This window comes from Tiliqua scincoides, chromosome 1 (genome assembly GCF_035046505.1).
Source record: "Tiliqua scincoides isolate rTilSci1 chromosome 1, rTilSci1.hap2, whole genome shotgun sequence".
In the NCBI taxonomy this organism is placed as follows: domain Eukaryota; kingdom Metazoa; phylum Chordata; class Lepidosauria; order Squamata; family Scincidae; genus Tiliqua; species Tiliqua scincoides.
In genome coordinates this window covers 256,277,212-256,297,972 of record NC_089821.1, presented here as the reverse complement: position 1 = coordinate 256,297,972, position 20,761 = coordinate 256,277,212, and the positions used below count along the sequence as shown (strand labels likewise).

Below are 20,761 nucleotides of genomic sequence, written 5' to 3'. Positions count from 1 at the left end.
AGGTTTCCCATCTGTTGAGGTTCATTCCTAAGGCTCTCAGATCCCTCTTGCAGATATCCTGGTAGCGCAGCTGTGGTTTACCCGTAGGGCGCTTTCCTTGCACAAGTTCTCCATAGAGGAGATCCTTTGAGATCTGACCATCGCCCATTCTCACGACATGACCAAGCCAACGCAGACGTCTCTGTTTCAGCAGTGTATACACGCTGGGGATTCCAGCTCATTCCATGACTGTGTTGTTTGGAACTTTGTCCTGCCAGGTGATACTGAGGATGCGTCGGAGGCAGCGCACGTGGAAAGCGTTCAGCTTCTCCTGTTGTGTGCGAAGAGTCCATGACTCGCTGAAGTACAGAAGTGTACTCAAGACACAAGCTCTGTAGACCTGGATCTCGGTATGTTCCGTCAGCTTCTTGTTGAACCAGACTCTCTTTGTGAGTCTGGAAAACGTGGTAGCTGCTTTACCGATGCGTTTGTTTAGCTTGGTATCGAGAGAAAGAGTGTTGGAGATAGTTGAGCCAAGGTACACAAAGTCATGGACAACCTCCAGTTCATGCTCAGAGATTGTAATGCAGGGAGGCGAGTCCACATCCTGAACCATGACCTGTGTTTTCTTCATGCTGATTGTCAGTCCAAAGTCTTGCCAGGCCTTGCTAAAACAGTTCATGAGATCTTTGGCAGAGTGGGCGGTGACAGCTGCATCATTGGCAAAGAGGAAGTCGCCTAGACATTTCAGCTGGACTTTGTACTTTGCTCTCAGTCTGGAGAGGTTGAAGAGCTTTCCGTCTGATCTGGTCTAGAGATAGATGCCTTCTGTGGCAGTTCCAAAGGCATGCTTCAGCAGGACAGCAAAGAAAATCCCAAACAAGGTTGGCGCGAGAACACAGCCTTGCTTCACTCCGCTTCGGATGTCAAAGGGGTCTGATGTTAGCCATCAAAGACTACAGTGCCCTTCATGTCCTCATGGAAAGACCTAATGATGCTGAAGAGCCTGGGTGGACATCCAATCTTGGGGAGAATCTTGAAGAGGCCGTCCCTGCTGACCAGGTCGAAAGCCTTCGTGAGATCTATGAAGGCTATAAAGAGCGGCTGTCATTGTTCCCTGCATTTCTCCTGCAGTTGTCTAAGGGAGAATACCATATCGGTGGTGGACCTGTTGGCTCAGAATCTGCACTGCAATTCTGGATAGACGCTCTCTGCAAGTACCTGGGGCCTCTTCAGTGCAACTCGGGCAAAAAGCTTTCCTACAACGCTAAGGAGAGAGATGCCACGGTAGTTATTGCAGTCACCCCTGTCACCTTTGTTCTTGTACAGTGTGACGATGTTTGCATCCCTCATGTCCTGTGGTACGCCACCTTCTCTCCAGCAGAGGCAGAGGATTTCATGCAGCTCAGTAGCGATGATCTCTTTGCAGCACTTTAGGACTTCAGCAGGGATGCTGTCTTTCCCAGGTGCCTTGCCAGAGGCGAGGGATTCCAGGGCCACGTGAAGTTCTGCTAGGGTTGGTTCACTGTCAAGCTTCTCCAACACAGGCAGGCACTCAATGTTGTTCAGTGCTTCCTCAGTTACTGCATTTTCTTGGGAATACAGCTCAGAGTAGTGCTGCACCCAGCGTTCCATCTGCTGCTCCCGGTCCTGGATGACCTCGCCTGAGGCAGACTTCAGAGGGGCAATTTTTTTCTGTGTTGGACCTAGGGCCAGCTTGATACCATCATACATCCCCTTGATGTTGGCATTCTTTAAATGTTCCCATCTGTTGGATGCATCTGCATTGGCCAGGCCTGGAAGAGATTTCTCAAGCGCTCGTGCAAATTCCTCCACTTTTCCCTGATCCCGGGTCTTGCTGGTGTCAATGCGAGGTCTTCCTTCCTTTTTCGTGTGATACAGTCGCTTAGTTTGCTGTTTCACTCTGTTGTATACCAGAGAGTGGTCAGTGTTGTAGGCAGCACCCTGATAACTGCGTGTGATCTTGATGCTGGGAAGGCTAGAGCGTCTGGTGAGAAACAGGTCGAGCTGGTGCCAGTGCTTTGAACTTGGGTGTCTCCAAGAGACTCTATGTTGGGGCTTCGTGTTGAAGAAGGTGTTGCTGACACAGAGACTGATGACAGCAAAGCTCTAGCAGGCGTTGGCCATTTTCGTTCATCCTCCCAGTGCCCAAATGGCCTAAGCAAGTGGGCCACGAACTGTGATCAGCACCAACTGAAATTGCCGAGGATGAACAATGGCTCTTTCTGGGGGATTTTCTTGATAGTGGTGGCCAGGTCATCATAGAATTTGTCTTTAGCTTCTACTGAAGATGACAGAGTCGGTGCATAAGCACTGATGAGAGTAACAGGTCCTGCTGATGAGTGGAGCTGCAGGGACAAAATTCTTTCACTTCCTGCAGAAGGTGGGATGATGGATTCCAGCAGTGTATTTCTGACCGCAAAGCCAACGCCATGTTCCCTGGTCTCGTTTAGTGGTTTTCCCTGCCAGAAAAATGAGAAATTTCTCTCCTTGACAGATCTTGAATCCAGCACCCTCTTCTCTTGAAGGGTGACGATGTCCATCTGCAGTCTGCTCAGTTCCATGTCGATGACAGCTGTTTTGCGTGCGTCGTCTATTTCTTGCAGGTCGTCAGATAAGCCAGGTGTCATTGTCCTAATGTTCCAGGTGCCCAGCTTTAGGGCAGGAATTTTCTGTTTTCTGTTGCCTGGTGCAGAGTTGTCGATCCACTTGTTGGTTTTCACTCTAAACCCCACGCACCCTGTGAGGTTAGCGGACCATGGCGAGGCAGCACCTTATTGGCTGGGGACTGCCCAGCTTAAAGCGGGCGATAGCTGCCCAATGAGATGCAATGATCTCTCCCACCGTCGGAAGCAGCCCCTGGCATCACACTCTACACCAATCGAGCAAAGACTTATAACCGGTAAACTGCTGCTTCCCGGTGTTGTGCCGACACCATATGGCGAAGTCGGAGTGTCCTCTCCAGTGCGCAAGGCCTGGGTAAAGTGAGTATGGAGGATAGACTGTTACCCATGCAGCAAATACCCCCTCTCCACATTGCTGGAATGGTCCAATGGAAAGGCAGAAGCCAATACAGTTGGTTCCAGCGGTGTCACAGGAGTTGCCAGAGCGTGACTGTGTTCAGCCGTGAACTGCTTCAGGGACTCTGGCTCCTGATTTTGCCTCGAGGTTGATTCCTGAAGCATGTTCCACAACTGGATATAGCCACAAGGCAGTGGAGGTTTGAGGTCAGAGTTCCCTTCTCTTAGGAAGGAACCTAACTTACTGGGTACCTTACTTTACCGGGAACTTATCTTACCGGGTAGATGATGCTCGTCAGCCTGGGAAGGCAGCTCATCTAAGAGAAGGAAAATGCTCTATATGCATGTGTAAAGACACAGATCAGGGTGTCTGGGAATATTCAAAGAGGAGGCAACTGCGGTGCAGGATTAGGGACTGATCTACACAAACAATGTCTTTCAATACACCTGCAATCATTCTTACACCCAGTTGGGCCCTTGCTAGTTTTCTAGTGAATGTCACACAGTTAAGATTCTCAGTCATAATTTCAGCCATTATTACAGTCCCACAGCCCAATTAAAATCAGTTCAGCAGTTTGCCAAAATGTTCCAGCGCATTTCAGGGAAACACACTGTTCAACATTATGAACAATGATTAGAGGGTTGAAAATCACCACTTACACAAAGCTCAGAAAAAAGAAAGGAAAAAGAAAAATGAATGCATACTGACACTAGACTGATCTAATCTATTCATACCTGAAGCAATGCTGAAGTACTGTTTGATGGCTATCGTTCCCGATAGTGTGGAAAGTACAGATAGCATGCCTAGTTTTAAGCTGTCATAAGGCGTTTGAAGAGCACATTCACAAAGCGCCTAAAAGCCAGGAGAAAGAACAATTTTAGTACAATTTTCTGTAAGGAAAAATAAGTAACAAAATTTCTCAATGTATGTTAATTGCTGGTGATTGACATATATATGTATGTCACAATATTTCATCGCTCGATGACTCCCGCCTCAGCACGTGAGGCATCTGCACTGCAAAGTCTTGTTCATCATCATCAAGTATGTATGTATCACCTCAGGCTGTTCAAAGTGCTTCACACACAAGATCTCAATACAAGCGTGCCCTGGTATTTGCAGGGGTTCCAGAATGGTTAACTGAAACTGCATATACCAGGGAACGCACCCCAACTTCTGGAGTCTCTTAATGCCTTATAAAGTATTAAAAACATCACTTCTGATTTTATGAAAAATGGTCTTTAAAAATGGTTTTTAAAAATGTTTTTATGCTTTTGACTATGGTGCAGGGGAGACTGCCTTCTCGTGTATTTATGGAGCCCCATGTTCATTGGATTGGGACCATTTTGGTGGCCTTGCATTCCTATTTACTTGGCCTTTGATAAGAGCTGAGGCACATTTGCTATCCATGTGTAAACATGCAGGTGCAGCTCAGTTTCACTTTTCATAGGGCTGAATACATTTACCTTGTCAGCTATCAATTTCACAACCCAACAAAAATCAGGTTGCGACCCACTGGTGAGTCACAACCCAGTTTGGGAACCTTTGCACTATGCTTTAACTGCCACATCTGAACCCATCTGCTAAGGCAAGGAAGGAAAATCAACAGTAAAGCACATACACACCCTGGTGGTACTATATACGTAGTTTACACCCACCAAAGGAATTTCCTTTTCAGTTCATTGATGTACAGTCGGAACCTGGTATCTTTGGATCTGGTATTTGCAGATTTGATTTACAGAGGATTGTGATGCATTCTGGGGCAAGGCACTTCCACATGACCTGGAAGTTGGTCTTTTACCCCTAAAAACAGCAGAAGGCTTGGAAATGGCTCCAGTGTTTGTTGGGCACAAATGTTGGAGCCCTGACTTTTGCACCTTTTTTTGTTTTAAAGGCATTTAAACATGGACCCCAGTATCTAGCAGGAGGTTCCAGAAAAGAACCCCCATGGATACCAGAGTCTGACCTGCATTTGCTTTCTATCTACTTCTGCATAGAGTTCTCCCAAGTAATTACATTTATTCCATCATGACATACCAGAGAGAAAAAGCAATATCCTGCTAATAGTTTTAAACGTTCACACACTAATAAATGGGGTTCTGGTCATGCAAGATCAAAAATTATTAATAAGAAAACAAAAAGCAAATTTTTCATTGTGCCCCTTGAGTATTTAAAACAAACAAAATAAAAATCACATGGTTGGATATTTTCTTCTTCTGCAACAGATGATAAACACACTGGAATTAACCTCAGCAGCCAGAAAAAAACCTCATGGAAAAGATAAAAACTTATACACATCTCTTATATTTTCCTATCATTTATCTATTTTATAATAAGAAGATACAGTATTGACATTTGCCAGAGTGATAGAAATCCTTAATAAATCTTCAGCATAGTGACCAAATGGCACATTTAGCGGCGAACCTATCTTTGACGTCAGAGCAACAAAATTAAATTACACAAAATAAGGACATTAATAAATAGAATTTGGTTTCTCTGCAAGCCTGGTTTGGTCTTTCCTTTACTTATCTGAAATCAGTTTTGTTCCAGGCTTGCAGAGAAACCAGCTGGTTTGTTATATCTTCAGTTCAGTAGTTACAAAAATGCAATCCTTTTTGGAGAACATTTTCCTGTTCCATCCAGGGAGCAAAAACTATACTTCAGATGTGAACTCCGCTAGCATTACTGTGCTAGGGCCTTACTGATGACAGGAGATACTTGAACAACTCTTCTGATTTTTTCAAAGGCTTTTCTTTAAAAGGAGTTGTGGGGCACCTAAAAAAATCAGAACTAAACGGAGGGGTGTTAACTATTTTCCTACACTATTTTTCTGGATTGATTTGTCCCAAGATGCTAGTACCTGCCCTACAAGAGAAAACATAAGTATTGGTAAGAAAACAGCAGCTTTAGGGAAGGACAATTCAAATCTGGAGAACAATGCAAGAGGAAAGGGATGACTCTTCCCCAGTGTCACAGCCAGAATTCAAATCTAGCTGGCCCCAAGACAAAACAAGAAAAGACTCAACAGGGTAGACTGCAATTGCTTCTCAACAAAATGCACCCAGAATTTTCTAATCTGGATTAAGAAAAAGTTTTACAAAAGAATGACACCTTCCTGTATGCTCCATGTATAAGTGATGGGAAACAAATTTCCAAGAAGACTGTTGTTCCCTGTTGTTTTATAGAGAGAGGAGCTGTGGCTCAAATCTGCTTGAAAGATCTGCCAACCCCCAGATTCTGGATTTATGGAACTGGCTATTCTTACTCAGTTTGTGGAAAGCAGTACTCTGAAACCTAACTCTAGCCCTGGCAGGACAAACAAATAAGGTAGCTATCTCTTAGCAGCTCCAGGCCAATTGTAATGGCCACAACCTCAAGCATTGGCAAGGGCTCCAATTTAGAGGAAGAGTGGCCAGATTAGGCGGCCACTATTATAAACCACAGAGGTGCTACAGCTAGACTTTGACCCTAACACAGAGCTTGAACCTGTAAGCCAGGAGCCCTCAAAAGCAAAGACTCCTGAACTGGGTCCCCTAAACACCAGACCTTCCCTGAGGTAAATTCCCTCATGCTCCCCAATGCAGGCAGTGCACCACGGCAGAATCAACTGAGAAACAGAACGAATACTCTTAAAGACAATGGCCTTTACCCAACTTGAGCCATGCATCTGCCTCTGACCCTTCTACCTGCTGGAACTCAACCTTCTGTCTACATGTGACTATATGTCTATCTTTAGCCTTGTGTCCAGTTCTGCCTGCTCTGGAACACAACCATGCCTGTTAAGGACCACATTTCTGTCTCTAACCCTGGAGCTGACCCTCCTGAGGCCTAAATTCTCTCTTCAGAGAATACGTTGTATTATGAAAGTTATGCACTGATGCAAATCTTGGAAACTTAAAAAAACCCTCAGCCCAAGGTCATTAGTTACTTTTTTGCAACTCAGGGTCATCCCCATGAGTTTCATGTTCCAAGCGGGGATTCAAGCCTAGTCTTTCCCAGTCCAAGTTTGTTAAGGAAACTGGAGACTGATCAACAGGAGCATTGCTTGGTGGAGTATTGCACCCTTCCTGCTCTCCACTTCATTGAGCTGAATGGTGGAAGGGAAATTGGTAGGCATCTACTACCACTATCCCAGGTGGAGGAAAATAGGCAGTGAGGGAGGCATCTTGGAAAAAATAAAAAAAACTCTCCCCCAGGAGAACTGAGAGCCTAAGAGTTATTGTCTCTGGGAAAGTCCAGACAAATCATACTGCACATTCTGGGAATGGTGTTTCAAACAAAGAATCTCAGAAGAACATCCTAGGATAACAACTCCTGCACCTAGGATGCCAGGTAGGCTACTGGAAGGTTAGAAGTGTCCAGAAATATGGAAAAAGGGGCAAAAAATAAAGGAAAAACAAGGCATCCATCACAAAGTGTAACACTATATCCGCTGCGCAACCATGCTGTCACATGGAGGTTTGACTGGCTGGAACCTGGCAGTTCCTACAGTACAGCTAGCTCTGTTTTTCTGGCAGAGCTTATCAACAAAATTAAGCATTGTTGACAATGCAAAGTAACATTAGAAGTATACATTCAACACTTTAGGACAGGAGTGCCCAAACTCCGGCCCAGGGGCCACTTGCGGCCCTCGGGGGCTCCCAATCCGGACCGCGGGGAGAATCCAGATTCCAAGGAGCCTCTGGCCCTCCTGAGACTTGCTGGAGCCCATGCTGGCCCGATGCAACTACTCTCAGCATGAGGGTGACTCATCTCACATGAGCTGTAGGATGAGGGCTCCCTCCACTGCTTACTGTTTCACATCTGTGACGCAGCAGCTGCAGTGGAGGAGAGGATGTCCTTGCTTTGTGCAAAGCCTTTGATAGGACTTGATCTACTGCAAGACCTTCATTTATTCATATAAGTTCCCTCTCTAATAAATTCATTTATGTAAATTTATTCAAATTTTTAATGTAAATTAATTTTTTTTTCCACCCCCCGACACAGTGTCAGAGAGATGATGTGGCCCTCCTGCCAAAATGTTTGGACACCCCTGCTTTAGAAAGATGACTACTGAGAGCCAAGTGACAACACCAAACTTCCAACCAGGGAATCAGGAGCCATCAAAATGTTCTGCAGAACATGAGGAGATCTTGACAGTACAGAACGCTGCCAGAAGTACGGGACAGCCAAAACACAGTTGTCAGCAGGAGGTGCATCTACAATTATTTTTCTCTTTAGCCTTAGACTTCAGCTTGAAAATAGCGGAGATGAAAAATGCCACCATCTGTCTCAATCTCAACACCTCCCGCTAGAACGTTTCAACACATCACTGAACATGGTTGCAGCAGCAGTGAAGATCACGTTAAATAACATCACAGCTGACACATTACTTTGTTGCACACCACCAGCCATGAACGAACTCCACAAAATGGAACAGTTCTCAACTGAACAGGACATCCATCTCAACAAATACTGTAATAATGTTTACAAGACTAGAAGTTCAATGTTGGAGGATTGGCTTAACTCATATCAGGGTTATGGTCCACACATGCTCCAGCTGTCTGTCTTGCTGTGCCCATACCACAGATCTCTCCTCCTCCCAAGGTTCCCAGACTTCAGATTTCTTCCTTGCAAATTTCACAAACCCTCCTATCTAAGCCTTTGGTGGATTTTCCTTCAGCTGCTGTTAAGTCCTTAGCCTCTCCTTTCCTCAGTTCCCTGATATCCTAAAATGTCTGGTCAGGTGTTTGCCTCCTTCACCAATAATAGTTGTAGTTGGCAACCTTCAGTCTCGAAAGACTATGGTATTGCGCTCTGAATGGTGGTTCTGGAACAGGGTCTAGTGTGGCTGAAAAGGCCAATTCGGGAGTGACAATCCCTTGCACACCAGGAGCAAGTGCAGTCTGTCCCTGGTCTGTCTCCCTGGCTATGGGCCTTCCTTCTTTGCCTCTTTGCCTCAGACTGTTGGCCAAGTGTCTCTTCAAACTGGGAAAGGCCATGCTGCACGACCTGCCTCCAAGCGGAATCCCTCCAAGCTGGAATCCCTAGCATGTATGCACTGCTGAAACAGAGACACCTGCGTTGGCTCGGTCATGTTGTGAGAATGGATGATGGCTGGATCCCAAAGAATCTCCTCTATGGAGAACTCGTGCAAGGAAAGAGCCCTACAGGTAGACCACAGCTGCGATACAAGGACATCTGCAAGAGGGATCTGAAGGCCTTAGGAGTGGACCTCAACAGGGGGGAAACCCTGGCCTCTGAGCGGCCTGCTTGGAGGCAGGCTGTGCAGCATGGCCTTTCCCAGTTTGAAGAGACACTTGGCCAACAGTCTGAGGCAAAGAGGCAAAGAAGGAAGGCCCATAGCCAGGGAGACAGACCAGGGACAGACTGCACTTGCTCCCGGTGTGCAAGGGATTATCACTCCCAAATCGGCCTTTTCAGCCACACTAGACGCTGTTCCAGAACCACCATTCAGAGCGTGATACCATAGTCTTTCGAGACTGAAGGTTGCCAACAATGATGATGAATGACTGTGTTGACTCAAGTATGAATGCAGCTTGCACACCATCCTCAGCTGGGCAAAGGCCTAGGCCACCACCAACATCTGGCAACAAGGAGCAGCAGAGAAACCAGAATGACCCCTAAAATGTAAATCTGCTCTTGCAGAGGGACTGCAGCCCAGCTTTTCCAGAGAGGAGTGGAATCCCATTTAGGACAGGTTAACAATCCAGCACCTGAGTCACCGTTCTCCAAATCAGAAGGACCTCTGTTTTGTTTCAATTTAGATCCGACTTGTTAACTCTCATCCAGTCTCCAGTATTTCAACACTATCCCTGGGATTAAATATCACAGACAAACAAACTTGGATATCATCTACATATCAGTTACACCCTATCATAAAATTCCAGATGATCTTCCCCCACAGTTTCATATAGATGTTAAACAGCATGGAGGCAAAGTAGAACCCTGTGGCAACCCCAATGCCAAAGGCCAGGGTGCCAAACAGGCATCACCCAGCAACACCTTCTGGGATCTTTTTGACCAGAAAGGTCCAGAACCACCACAAGGCAGTACTTTCAAGTCCCAAACCAGCCAAAAAGCCACCACAATCAATGGTACTGAGAGGTTCAGCAGGACTAAGTAAGATGCACTACCCTTTCTGTTGCTCTCCTAACCACCCTTTCTGTGCCTCACAAACTGCCCAATCTTATGCACATCTACTCAGAATTAAGTCCCATTGTGTTCAATGAGATTTACTCCCAGGAAAGTGCGGATAGGATTGGGCCCTGACTCTCCTGCTTCAAGGAAGGACAACAAGTGATACAGACAGAGAAGATATGCAAAAAGTGCTGAGATCACCATGGTGGGAGCAAGGTCTGACTCCTCTTTACCAACATGAAGCAAAGCACCCTGTTTTTCCTTGTGTGTTTGGACATTTTCTTGAATTGGATGCAAGTGTCCACAACATGGCTCTCTCAAACAAAGGTGACAAGTGTTAAAGGTGACCCTGCTTCCCACACAATGAAGCAGGATTAACTAACCCAACTACAGAAAAGAAATGGTTTAAAATAATTGCTTTTTAAAAACTAAAATTTTTTAAAAAGAATTTAAAAAATACTTAAGCAACACATATCAGAATAAAAATGAACATGAAGGTTAAAGTCTTAATTTTTTTCTGAAGCATGAAGGACAAAGAAAAGTGTTCCTCACAACGCTGCTTCAACAGTGGTCAAGCAGGAACTGAGGGACTGGACATTCTCCTCCCCCCCCCCCAGCACAAAGAGTGCATGGGGTTTCTCTCACTCAGCAGCAGAACATTCAACAAAGCTCTGGAAGCAATGCGGGGAACAGGCTACATGCAGGACCTTTCAAGCATCACCTGCGGACAAAATACTGTACAATTTATAGACCAGATAACAAAAGCCCTTCTACACTGCAGATAACAGAAAACATACAGTTAGGGCCCAATCCTACCCAATTTTACAGCACTGATGCAGCTGTACCAACAGGGCATGCCCTGCATCCTGTGATGAAGGGGCAGTCACAGAGGCATCCTCAAGGTAAGGAAATATTTGTTTCCTTACCTCAGAGCTGTATTGTGGCTGCATTGGTGCTGGAAAGTTGGATAGGATTGGGCCTTTAGTTGTTTAGTTTCAAAATAAAATGATATTTACAAACCTGAATATTCTCTCTGCTCCAAGTATGTGGAGTTTTATTTGCAAGTAATTTTAAGTCCTGGACAGCAAGCCTCTTCACAGCCTCCCTTGGGTCACTCTTCAAATATTGCAATAAAAGTTGTATCTGCATCAGAGTGAGTTTTGAAGAGAAGTTATTTATATTTCTTGGGTATTCTCAAAAGGTATGCAGGTACAAGCAATTAAGAGTAAAAGCCCAATATGGAAAAAAAGCTTCATGAACTAAGGTCAGCCCATAGAAGATATGTACAATGTGACTCATGTTGTGGAGAACAGCCAACAGTCTCAGGTTAAAGGCCTTCTTCCAGTCCATCATGGATGGAGCTATTCTGATCCACTTACCTCAGTCCTTCCTTACTTGATCCTTTTAAATAAGACAGAAAGTGCAGGATGCACCAAATGTGATTCCAGTGTGCTCTGCACTTCCTGCTTATTTGTAAAGGAACTGCAGGAAAAAAGACCATGGTAATACGGCAGAGAAATGGGTCACAGCTGCACATGCAAACACACTCCTCCAAAACTTTGGTACAGGACATGCTGATCTACCTTCACAGTACCTTTCTTGTGCAGTCTTTTTAAATAAAACAAGAAGTACGGAAAGCACTTCCAGCATGTCCACATTTCCTATTTTATTCAAACAGACTGCAAGAGGAAGGTGGCAGGGGGAAAGATTACTACCTTCTGGGAGGATTTTTCAGTGGTGTCACCACCACTAACATCATGCTTGAAGGTAAGGGGATTGGGAGGGTGGGTGAGGCGATGGTGGCAGCAGGAGGTGTTGGCAACATTTCCGTGCATCAGGCATGCCCTACCCTCAGGCCAGACCTGCATGCACAATCAAAATACTGTGTTTTACAGACCTCCGATACGCCAGAACTTTCATTAACCATGAGATCACCCTTGCTGATCCATCAAACAAGCACACTAGGAGCACACTCGTGAACAGGATTGTATATTTCAAAATTCCAAAGGAAAAAAATAAACTAAACACAGAACACCGTATGCAGGAAAAGATTTCAGGTCTTTGAAAATCTCAGGTTTATTTTTTAAATGTTTCTAGTCTTTATGGTTTGAAAAACAGTACTGGAACATTTGAACAATGCTTGAGCCCAAATCTTCCTAAATCCCCACATGGCAATGCAGCAGCTCTGACACGGCTATCACTGTATCCCATGAGGGATTTCTAGCTGATAAGGAAACATTTGTAAGCCCCTGCAGCTGCTATGGGGCAACTCAGACTTGAACCAGCTATATCATGGTGCAAGTCTGCATTGATCCGTGAAGGTGGATCAGGCCGGGGGGGAGGGTCAGGATTTGGTGTGCGCTGCTGCCACCAAACTCACCCTCATCCCAGGCCCAATCTGCACTCTCCCCTGCCCCCAACATCGCCCCATTCTACCCACCCAGCCTTGTTTGAACACCTCTCACCCCCTCTGAACTCCTGCACCGGTTTTTCCAGGCCAATGGATCTTCAATGCCAGCAGAGGCTTCTCAGTGACTGCCATACAGCAGCCTCTGAAACACTGCTTATGCCAGTGGCCACAGGGGATAGGATTGGGCTGAAAATCTCAGAAGCTGAGGGAGGGGTTTGAATAAGACTTCCTCAGCTTAACCACGAGAAACAATTTTCCCTCTTTCTTAAACTATACTGCACTCTCAGGAAGGGGAAAAAACTGACCTGTTTGGGAATGTCAACAAGAGAAGAGGCAGCAAGCAAGGTAAAGGTGTGCAAACTAACAATGACCATCTTGGTGGAAGGATAGGAAGTCACCAACTGCTGGAGTAGTTGACGGGCACTCGAGGCCAGGCTGGCATCATGGTGCATATGCTGCAGGATGGGGATCAACTTCAGCTTCAAGTCTACAGGGGTGGCTAGACCTATTATACAAAATGAAAAATGGACTGTAGAAGACTACCTTAAACAGACTATCTCAGGAAAAAACATAACTCAGCAGCACCACCTGTGCTGATCTGTGCTTATAACAAAATGCCAACATTCATAGATTTGGACAGCTGTGATTAGATGGGGAGGTCGTTATGAACCAGGTCAGACCGAACCCATCACCTCTTCTGCCTATTAACACCCTCACTCAATTTCTTAAATAAGAACATGAGGGGATTCTAAAATCCCATCCGCTTTAACCACATGTAAGGAAATTCCTTTTTAATAGTTACAGGGTGGAGAATCACACAAAATCTCTCATTCCTTACCCACTATGAATTCTGTTATCAATTACCCATTGTCACCATACATTAAAGCCCTTTCTCCAGTATCTGGTAAGAAAGGCATCTGGCATGGGAACAGGCATAATCACACAACCCAACATTAAGTTGAAAAAGAAAATAAACTATGTTATTAAACAAAAACAAAAAGGCTGCTTTATTTGCTTAGATGTTCCTCTACTAATGAGGCTATTCGAACACCACTTCTCAAGAATACAAGACACAGTGACTAGTTCAATTCCTTTATAGCCCAATCCTAACTGGGCTTTCCGCTTGTGGAATGTGTGTTCTGCCGGTGGAAGTGCCACTATGGCAGCACATGGAAAGAGGTTTCCAGTGCACAAGGTTGGCAACAGCATCTGTAGGCCAGGGGAAATGGCCACCTATCATCAGTAAATTGACTAGTAAATTGGTGACAATGGGGCGATGAGAGGAACAGGAGAGTGTCTGAGTGGGGAGGTGGGAAGGCAGAAAGCAAGAGGGGGAAGGTGGTTACAAGTGGCACTTGTATCCCAACGCCATTCTTTCCCGTTCCCTCTCTCTTACTCTCCTGTGCCAGCAAAATAGCTTGCACAGATCCAAGAAGACCCATCAGGTTAGTGGGGGTTTACTCCAAAGTAAGGGAACGAAAGTTCTATTACCTTGAGACCACCTCCAGTCTGCCCCCTGCATGCAGTGCATGCTGTGCTGGCACAGCTGCATCAGTGGGTGAGATTTAGTTTGAATTGGGCTGTTAGGTTATCAATTACCGCTTTCTATATCCACCCAAGTCATATTTACACCCCAGTCACACTCACACACTGGAGTCCTTCCCTAGGAAGCAGCCTGGTTCCATACCGCAGGCAGACTCAGGAAGCATATTCCTAAAGCCTACATTGCTAATTGCTACAGCCTACATTGCTATTCCTAAAGCCTACATTGCTAAAAGCCTAATTGCTACAGGGAGACCATTAAGAAGCTTATTTATATCAAACAGTGTCCCAAACCTTGAGATAATTTTCTTATTCATTCACCTTTCTACATTTGCTGTCTCAAATACTGGAAAGACTTTAAACATCTACAATCTGGTCATGTAGCCCCATGAATTCAGTAGGACTTATTCTTCAATAAGTGTGCACAAGACTTCAAAGCTAGTAAGAGCATACTTTTGAGCATTACTCAAAAGTATAGCAGCACCTAACTTGCCTACTTCACTGGTGAAAGATATCTGTGTCTTATAGAATTACAGGACAGTTATGTAGCCACTACCTAGAAGTAAGATCTCTATTTTCACCCAAGGGTTCTGCTAGAAAGGAGGCAACAGAAAACTTTCCCTCGTTAATGAAATTTTAACTTAACAGCCATCTGGACCAGGTATCTTTTTCCTCTCTTCTATAATGGAGCAAACTTTTGAAAAATAATAAACTGATATTTAAAAGGATGTTGCAATTATATAGCACCTGTTTTGAAATACACAGTCACCCTTCAAACGTATAGCCTTTGAAACATCTCATGCCAAACAAACAAAAAACAAGCAGCAATATGAAGAAAAAACCTTTCATATCTATCACAAATTCACAAACCAAAGAAAAAATGAAGTCAAATGAAAACTTGATTTACTGCTTTTCATTAATAATTGAGTGAAATTTATATACCTTGGATCATTTCACTGATTTTGTTGCATATCCCTCCAGCAAAATCTCTGTCAAGAATAAGAGAAATAAAAATCAGTCAGAAAAATGAAAGAATTGCAAACAGGTTTGCAGGCTGATACTGTTTTTTACAACTCCCTAATTGATGTGATGTTTTGTTTGTTCTGGAGGCGTGCAGAGTGGATAGTTGTGGAAGCTGGGGAACAAAATACAGGAACGTTTATCTACCAAGAAGTGCTTATGCCACCTTTGAAGATAACACAGTGATCTAGCTAACAAGTCTGCTATAAGGTTTTAACAGAGCGTATGAAACTATTTAGAAAACAACTCCAATATAAATGCCAAGCAACTATTGGGACATTTTGTCTTAACACTCAGAAATAATGGAAGCACACAAAGAGCTCAGCTTACTTGGACTGAGCAGAAAAATTAGCTGCAGCAAAGATAGCAGCTTCAACCTCTACATTGTCATGAGAGTCCAGACTCTGGCGAATACTGTGATGTGCATTCTTCCTTTCTGGGATTATGGATGCCATACTACCTAACATCCTGCAGGATTTAAAAAAAGAGAGAGAAAATCATTGTTCACATCATAAAGCCTTCTTTGGAAGACCTTAATTATGGTAACACTCATAAAGCACTGGTGACACTCTCTGAAAGACAATGCAGTATATCCATCACATTTTTGCCACCATGTCTTCTGTAGATTTTTCATTTTGTTCAGTTTAGTTGTACAATTCGTTAGAAAAGCTTTACTAAACACATATTAGAAACACAACAAGGACATCAAGCAGCACCTAGATACAACAGAACTGTGCCAAATAAAAATCGTGACAATATAAACCGACCCTGCAGTCACTAACAAAATCTAAGAAGCTGTAGATGTATTAGATCAGCAAATTTCAACCTTTTTCATCTCATGGCACACTGACAAGGTGCTAAAATAATCAAGGAACACCACCAGTTTTTTTTACAATTGACAATGTAACCATGGTGCCAATGGCCTTGCTAATAAATGACGCCCCCCCCCAAACTCCTGTTGCACACCTGGAGATAATTTGTGGCACATTGATGCGCCAAAGCACACTGGTTGAAAATCGATGTATTAGATCAGGGGTGTTCAAACATTTTGGCAGGAGGGCCACATCATCTCTCTGACACTGTGTTGGGGGCCAGGACAAAAAAGAATTAATTTACATTTAAAATTTGAATAAATTTACATAAATGAATTTTATTAGAGATGGAACTTATATGAATAAAGGTCTTGCAGTAGCTCAATGCCTATAAAAGGCCTTGCACAAAGCAAGGCCAGCCTTTCTTTTGCTGTCACTGCTGCATCACAGATGTGAAACAGCAAGTAGCTGAGGGAGTCCTCAACCCACAGCTCAGGTGAAAGGTCAAACAGTGGTCCTCATGCTGAAAGCAGTTGCGTTGGACCAGCACATGCTCCAGCAAATCTCTGGAGGGCCAGAGGATCATTGGAGACTGGGAGCCCCCAAGGGCTGCAAGTGGCTCCCGGGCCGGGGTTTGGGCACCCCTGTATTAGATACATACAGATGCATGCAAGTTCAAGATTTGGGGATAGCCCATCATTCTGTGAAACAGCATGTGATTTACATGTAGCAGGTCAATCCCTTGCATCTCCAGCTAAAAAAGGAACACAGGTAGTAAGGTTGGAAAAGACCTTTGCCAGGAACAATGAAGACCCCTGACAAAGTACAAACTCTAGGCTAGATTGATTGTAAGGGCAGTTTCATTTGTCCCACACATATTTGTCCCCGTATATAGTATGTGGACACTATACTCCCTAGAGAGTGTTCAGAGAGACTCTTACTCAACAAAGATACATACCTCAGTGTTATAGCTCGAGCAACTGGATCATTGCTGTGAATAACCGAGAAAACTCTTTTCACAAATTCATCCACGTTCAGGATCTTTTCCAAGTGCTTCTCACTCTGCTGGGTAACTTTCAGGACACAGAGCCTGAGAAAATTGTTTCTGTTTTAAAAGATATAAATAAGGTTTGTGTACAGGTGTGATAACTTCTACCTCATACTCTGCCTATTTTTCACCTAGTTTGGACCCTTCTAGTACTACAAAGCCTTCTGTAATAACTCAGCATATCAAACAGGCTGCTGAATAATGTAGCTGCAGTAGCCATTATTCTTTGTTGTTTACTGTCTGAGCAGTTTCCTATTCGCTCACAACAGGAGAGGAAACTGAGCGCTTTCCACATGCGCTGCCTCCGACGCATCCTCGGCATCACCTGGCAGGACAAAGTTCCAAACAACACAGTCCTGGAACGTGCTGGAATCCCTAGCATGTATTCACTGCTGAAACAGAGACGCCTGCGTTGGCTTGGTCATGTCGTGAGAATGGATGATGGCCGGATCCCAAAGGATCTCCTCTATGGAGAACTCGTGCAAGGAAAGCGCCCTACAGGTAGACCACAGCTGCGATACAAGGACATCTGCAAGAGGGATCTGAAGGCCTTAGGGATGGACCTCAACAAGTGGGAAACCCTGGCCTCTGAGCGGCCTGCTTGGAGGCAGGCTGTGCAGCATGGCCTTTCCCAGTTTGAAGAGACACTTTGCCAACAGTCTGAGGCTAAGAGGCAAAGAAGGAAGGCCCATAGCCAGGGAGACAGACCAGGGACAGACTGCACTTGCTCCCGGTGTGGAAGGGATTGTCACTCCCGGATTGGCCTTTTCAGCCACACTAGACTCTGTGCCAGAACCACCTTTCAGAGCGCGATACCATAGTCTTTCGAGACTGAAGGTTGCCAATACAAATACTGTCTGAGCATCTTTTCCTACTCCAACTGACCAGTAAACAGAAACTAGCTCTGGGTCAGTTCATTGGACTATAAAATTCACCTAATTTAAGACCAGCAAACTTAAGGACGCAGCTGACCCTGTCCCCACTAGCACAGATGAAAACAGACTAACACCTATTGTGTATTGTGCATCTGCCCCTTTGGGCATTTCCTCAAGTCTGAAGAACTGATTCTACTTACCCAACTCTGAAAACATCAGCTAGCTTTAAAAATGCCGAGTTGATTAAAATCGGAAATGGATATTTCTGAAAGAGTCTGGGAAACCGGACGACAGCTTCGCATTGCTCTCCTAGTTTGCCAGACCTGAGACCTGTGGAAAATATCAGTGGCATTTAATGTGGAAAAGTAGGTACAGTGCTGCCTGAAGGCCCAATCCTATCCAACTTTCCAGCACTGGTGTAGCCACAGCGCAACCCCTAGTTGAGGGAACAAAAGTTCCCATGCCCTGAGGAGGCCTCTGGGCCTGCCTCCCCACCACAGGATGCAGTGTACACCCCATTGGTATGGCTGCACCAGCCCTGGAAAATTGGATAGGATTGGACCCTAAGTACTTACTTTGGTAAACCTTTATTGGCATATTAGAAGTCCACAGACAATAATAAATATAACATAGCAAATAGATACACTTTACCAGGTATTAGCTTCTGGCCTTTGCCATAGAGACTACCACTAAAAATTCCACCACCAAGTTGGTGATGGGAGGGGAATAATCGCTAAGAAGAATTGGGAAAGGATCAACAAGGGAAACAGGAAGAGAAGAAAGAAAAGGGCCAAGTAGGTAGGACCTGAGATTATGATGGGCGGGGCACTGGATGTGGTCCAGGGTATCTGGTTCAGCAGAACAAAACAAACATAATATATTTGAATGGGGTTTTTTAGAAAATCTCCCTTGGTGTATTGCCAATGGAAATATGTTCAGTCTCGCCAACATGAAAGCCCTTCTTTTGCTCGAATTAGTGAGTTGGACAAAATAATTCGCAGGGCAGCCAAGGGAGGGGGACAATCCAAAGAAAAGGGGTGAACAGGTCGGATTTAAATTTGACAGTAGTGTTACATATTCTTGCTCCCAGAGTTTGAGTTTGATGAGATGATGCGCTTTTTGAAGGTCCGTATCTGCTAAAAGTTCAGGAGAAAGATCTAAGGAAGATAATTTGGCATGAATAAGTTTAGACCAAATAGATAAAAAGGGGTCTTTTAATAAATCTAAGAGAATGGAATTTGGATGAATATTAAGTTGGAGTCTGAGCCAAAATTTAAAAGTGGAAGTCCCAGCTACAGTGGTGGGAAGATGAATACCCAATTCCAAAATCATAGTGGGCAACCTAATTAAGTTTGGGACTCCAAGAACTCTTATCATAAATTTAGCAGCTACCTTATCTATCTCCTGATTAGCTGCTTCAATCCAAACAGCTACTCCATATAATAGTTGAGGATAAACTTGTATTTGGAGAGCATGAATGGCAGCAGGGATATACTGGTTACCTTTATAGAAGTGGAACGGAGCAATCGCATTCTGAGATAACAGGGCTGAGATCAGGAGGGCTGAGGACTCTGGAAGGGAGGCTCTGCCTCACCTGCCTTCCCACCCACTGCACATGCCTAGTGGGTACCACATAGGGCAGTGGCAGCACTTTTCAAGGACTACAGCGCAGTGGCGTAACTAGAGGGGGGCTGTACACCCAGCCCAGCAGGGAGCCTCAGTGCAGCGGGCAAGCAGCCCCTCCCTTCAGAGCCATTCCATTTTGCGCCCCCCCAGGAATGGCTCCAAAGAGAGGGGCCGCTTGCCCACTGCACTGAGGCTCCCCGCCAGGCTGGGTTCACCGCACCCCTCCAGCTACACCACCACTGCAGCAGGGAGGCTCTACCTCCCCACCCACCGCATGTCCCTGCTGAGTAGACACAAGATTGGGTTCTCCACTGCCAATTCCCTGTGCTTGCTTTGCACCTGATGTTCTAATGCTGCTTGTGTATGTTAATGATATGAGAGGCTCAGCCTCTTATGCTGCCCCACATGAGGCCAAGACCCCTTCCCCCCCAAACCCAACACCAAACTGCCCTTTTAAGACATTTACTACACACTTCCGCAACCGAAGGGCGGAACTTCCAGTGTGCGCCCTTGCCGCGCCAAGAGCGCATGCGCACACCCCTCGCCTTACCTTTATCCAGCTCCATGAGGGCTGAGTTGGCGTCCAGCTCCTGCTCCCCGTAGCCGGCATCGGCCAGGAAAGATTTAGCGGCGGAAGCCATAGAGCGTTGTGTTAAACCAGAGCGGCCGGCCGCAGGGTGTGGTGCAGGCACAGGCGAGACACGTTACCGGTTTCCAGCGGGCGCGAACAACCTCTCTAGCCTTTGCGTCTCGAATGGCCACTACTGCGCGTGTGCAGACGCCACGCTTATTCGAGGCGCCTGCGCACTCGTGCCGTTAAAGCGCACGCGCTCCATAACGGTCGCCTCATGAAACCCGTTCTGTGAGTGGACGTTAGTGCGCATGCGCCTACTGGGGGGGGTGAATAGCTGTAGGCGGGACCCCATTCATTCGTTAGGCTAATAACAAGCTGGGGGCGTGGTTTTCTTTTTGCCCTGACCAATGGCTGCGAGCGCTGGCTTTGGCGGGTAATTTACGTTGGCGGGAGTTGGCGCTGGGATAGCGCGAGCTCTTATTTCGTTCCTGCTGGCTGAGGAGGGGAGAGCGCCTGAGGCAGTGGGTCGTTTGCCGTCGCCATGGTGTGTCGGTCCCTCATTCGGCGCTCCCAGACTGGACTGCGGGGTGAGTATGGAGGGGCTTTTCTCCTCTGCTCTTTCTGAGCCCGTTTGCGTGGCTGCTCTGGTCCTGCTGATTCTCTAAAGGACAGTACGACGACTTGGTGAGGTAGACT

The 20,761-nt window shown here is 45.5% G+C and overlaps 2 protein-coding genes across 2 annotated transcripts in view; one reads left to right on the top strand and one right to left on the bottom strand.

Annotated features, from left to right (window-relative positions):
* The window catches only part of INTS7 (integrator complex subunit 7), a 58,876-nt gene extending 38,744 nt beyond the window's left edge, over positions 1–20,132 (bottom strand). Inside the window, exons 1-8 of the mRNA XM_066611740.1 lie at positions 20,042–20,132; positions 18,066–18,195; positions 16,901–17,047; positions 15,461–15,598; positions 15,053–15,099; positions 12,874–13,073; positions 11,179–11,301; positions 3,756–3,873 (exon numbers count right to left, since the gene is read on the bottom strand). Coding sequence (XP_066467837.1) covers positions 3,756–3,873; positions 11,179–11,301; positions 12,874–13,073; positions 15,053–15,099; positions 15,461–15,598; positions 16,901–17,047; positions 18,066–18,195; positions 20,042–20,132 — 994 coding nt within the window. The remainder of the gene's footprint in view (positions 1–3,755; positions 3,874–11,178; positions 11,302–12,873; positions 13,074–15,052; positions 15,100–15,460; positions 15,599–16,900; positions 17,048–18,065; positions 18,196–20,041) is intronic.
* A 474-nt stretch (positions 20,133–20,606) lies between these two features.
* Positions 20,607–20,761, top strand: part of DTL (denticleless E3 ubiquitin protein ligase homolog) — a 39,031-nt gene continuing 38,876 nt past the window's right edge. The window contains exon 1 of the mRNA XM_066611738.1: positions 20,607–20,652. Within this exon, the coding sequence (XP_066467835.1) occupies positions 20,607–20,652 (46 nt within the window). The remainder of the gene's footprint in view (positions 20,653–20,761) is intronic.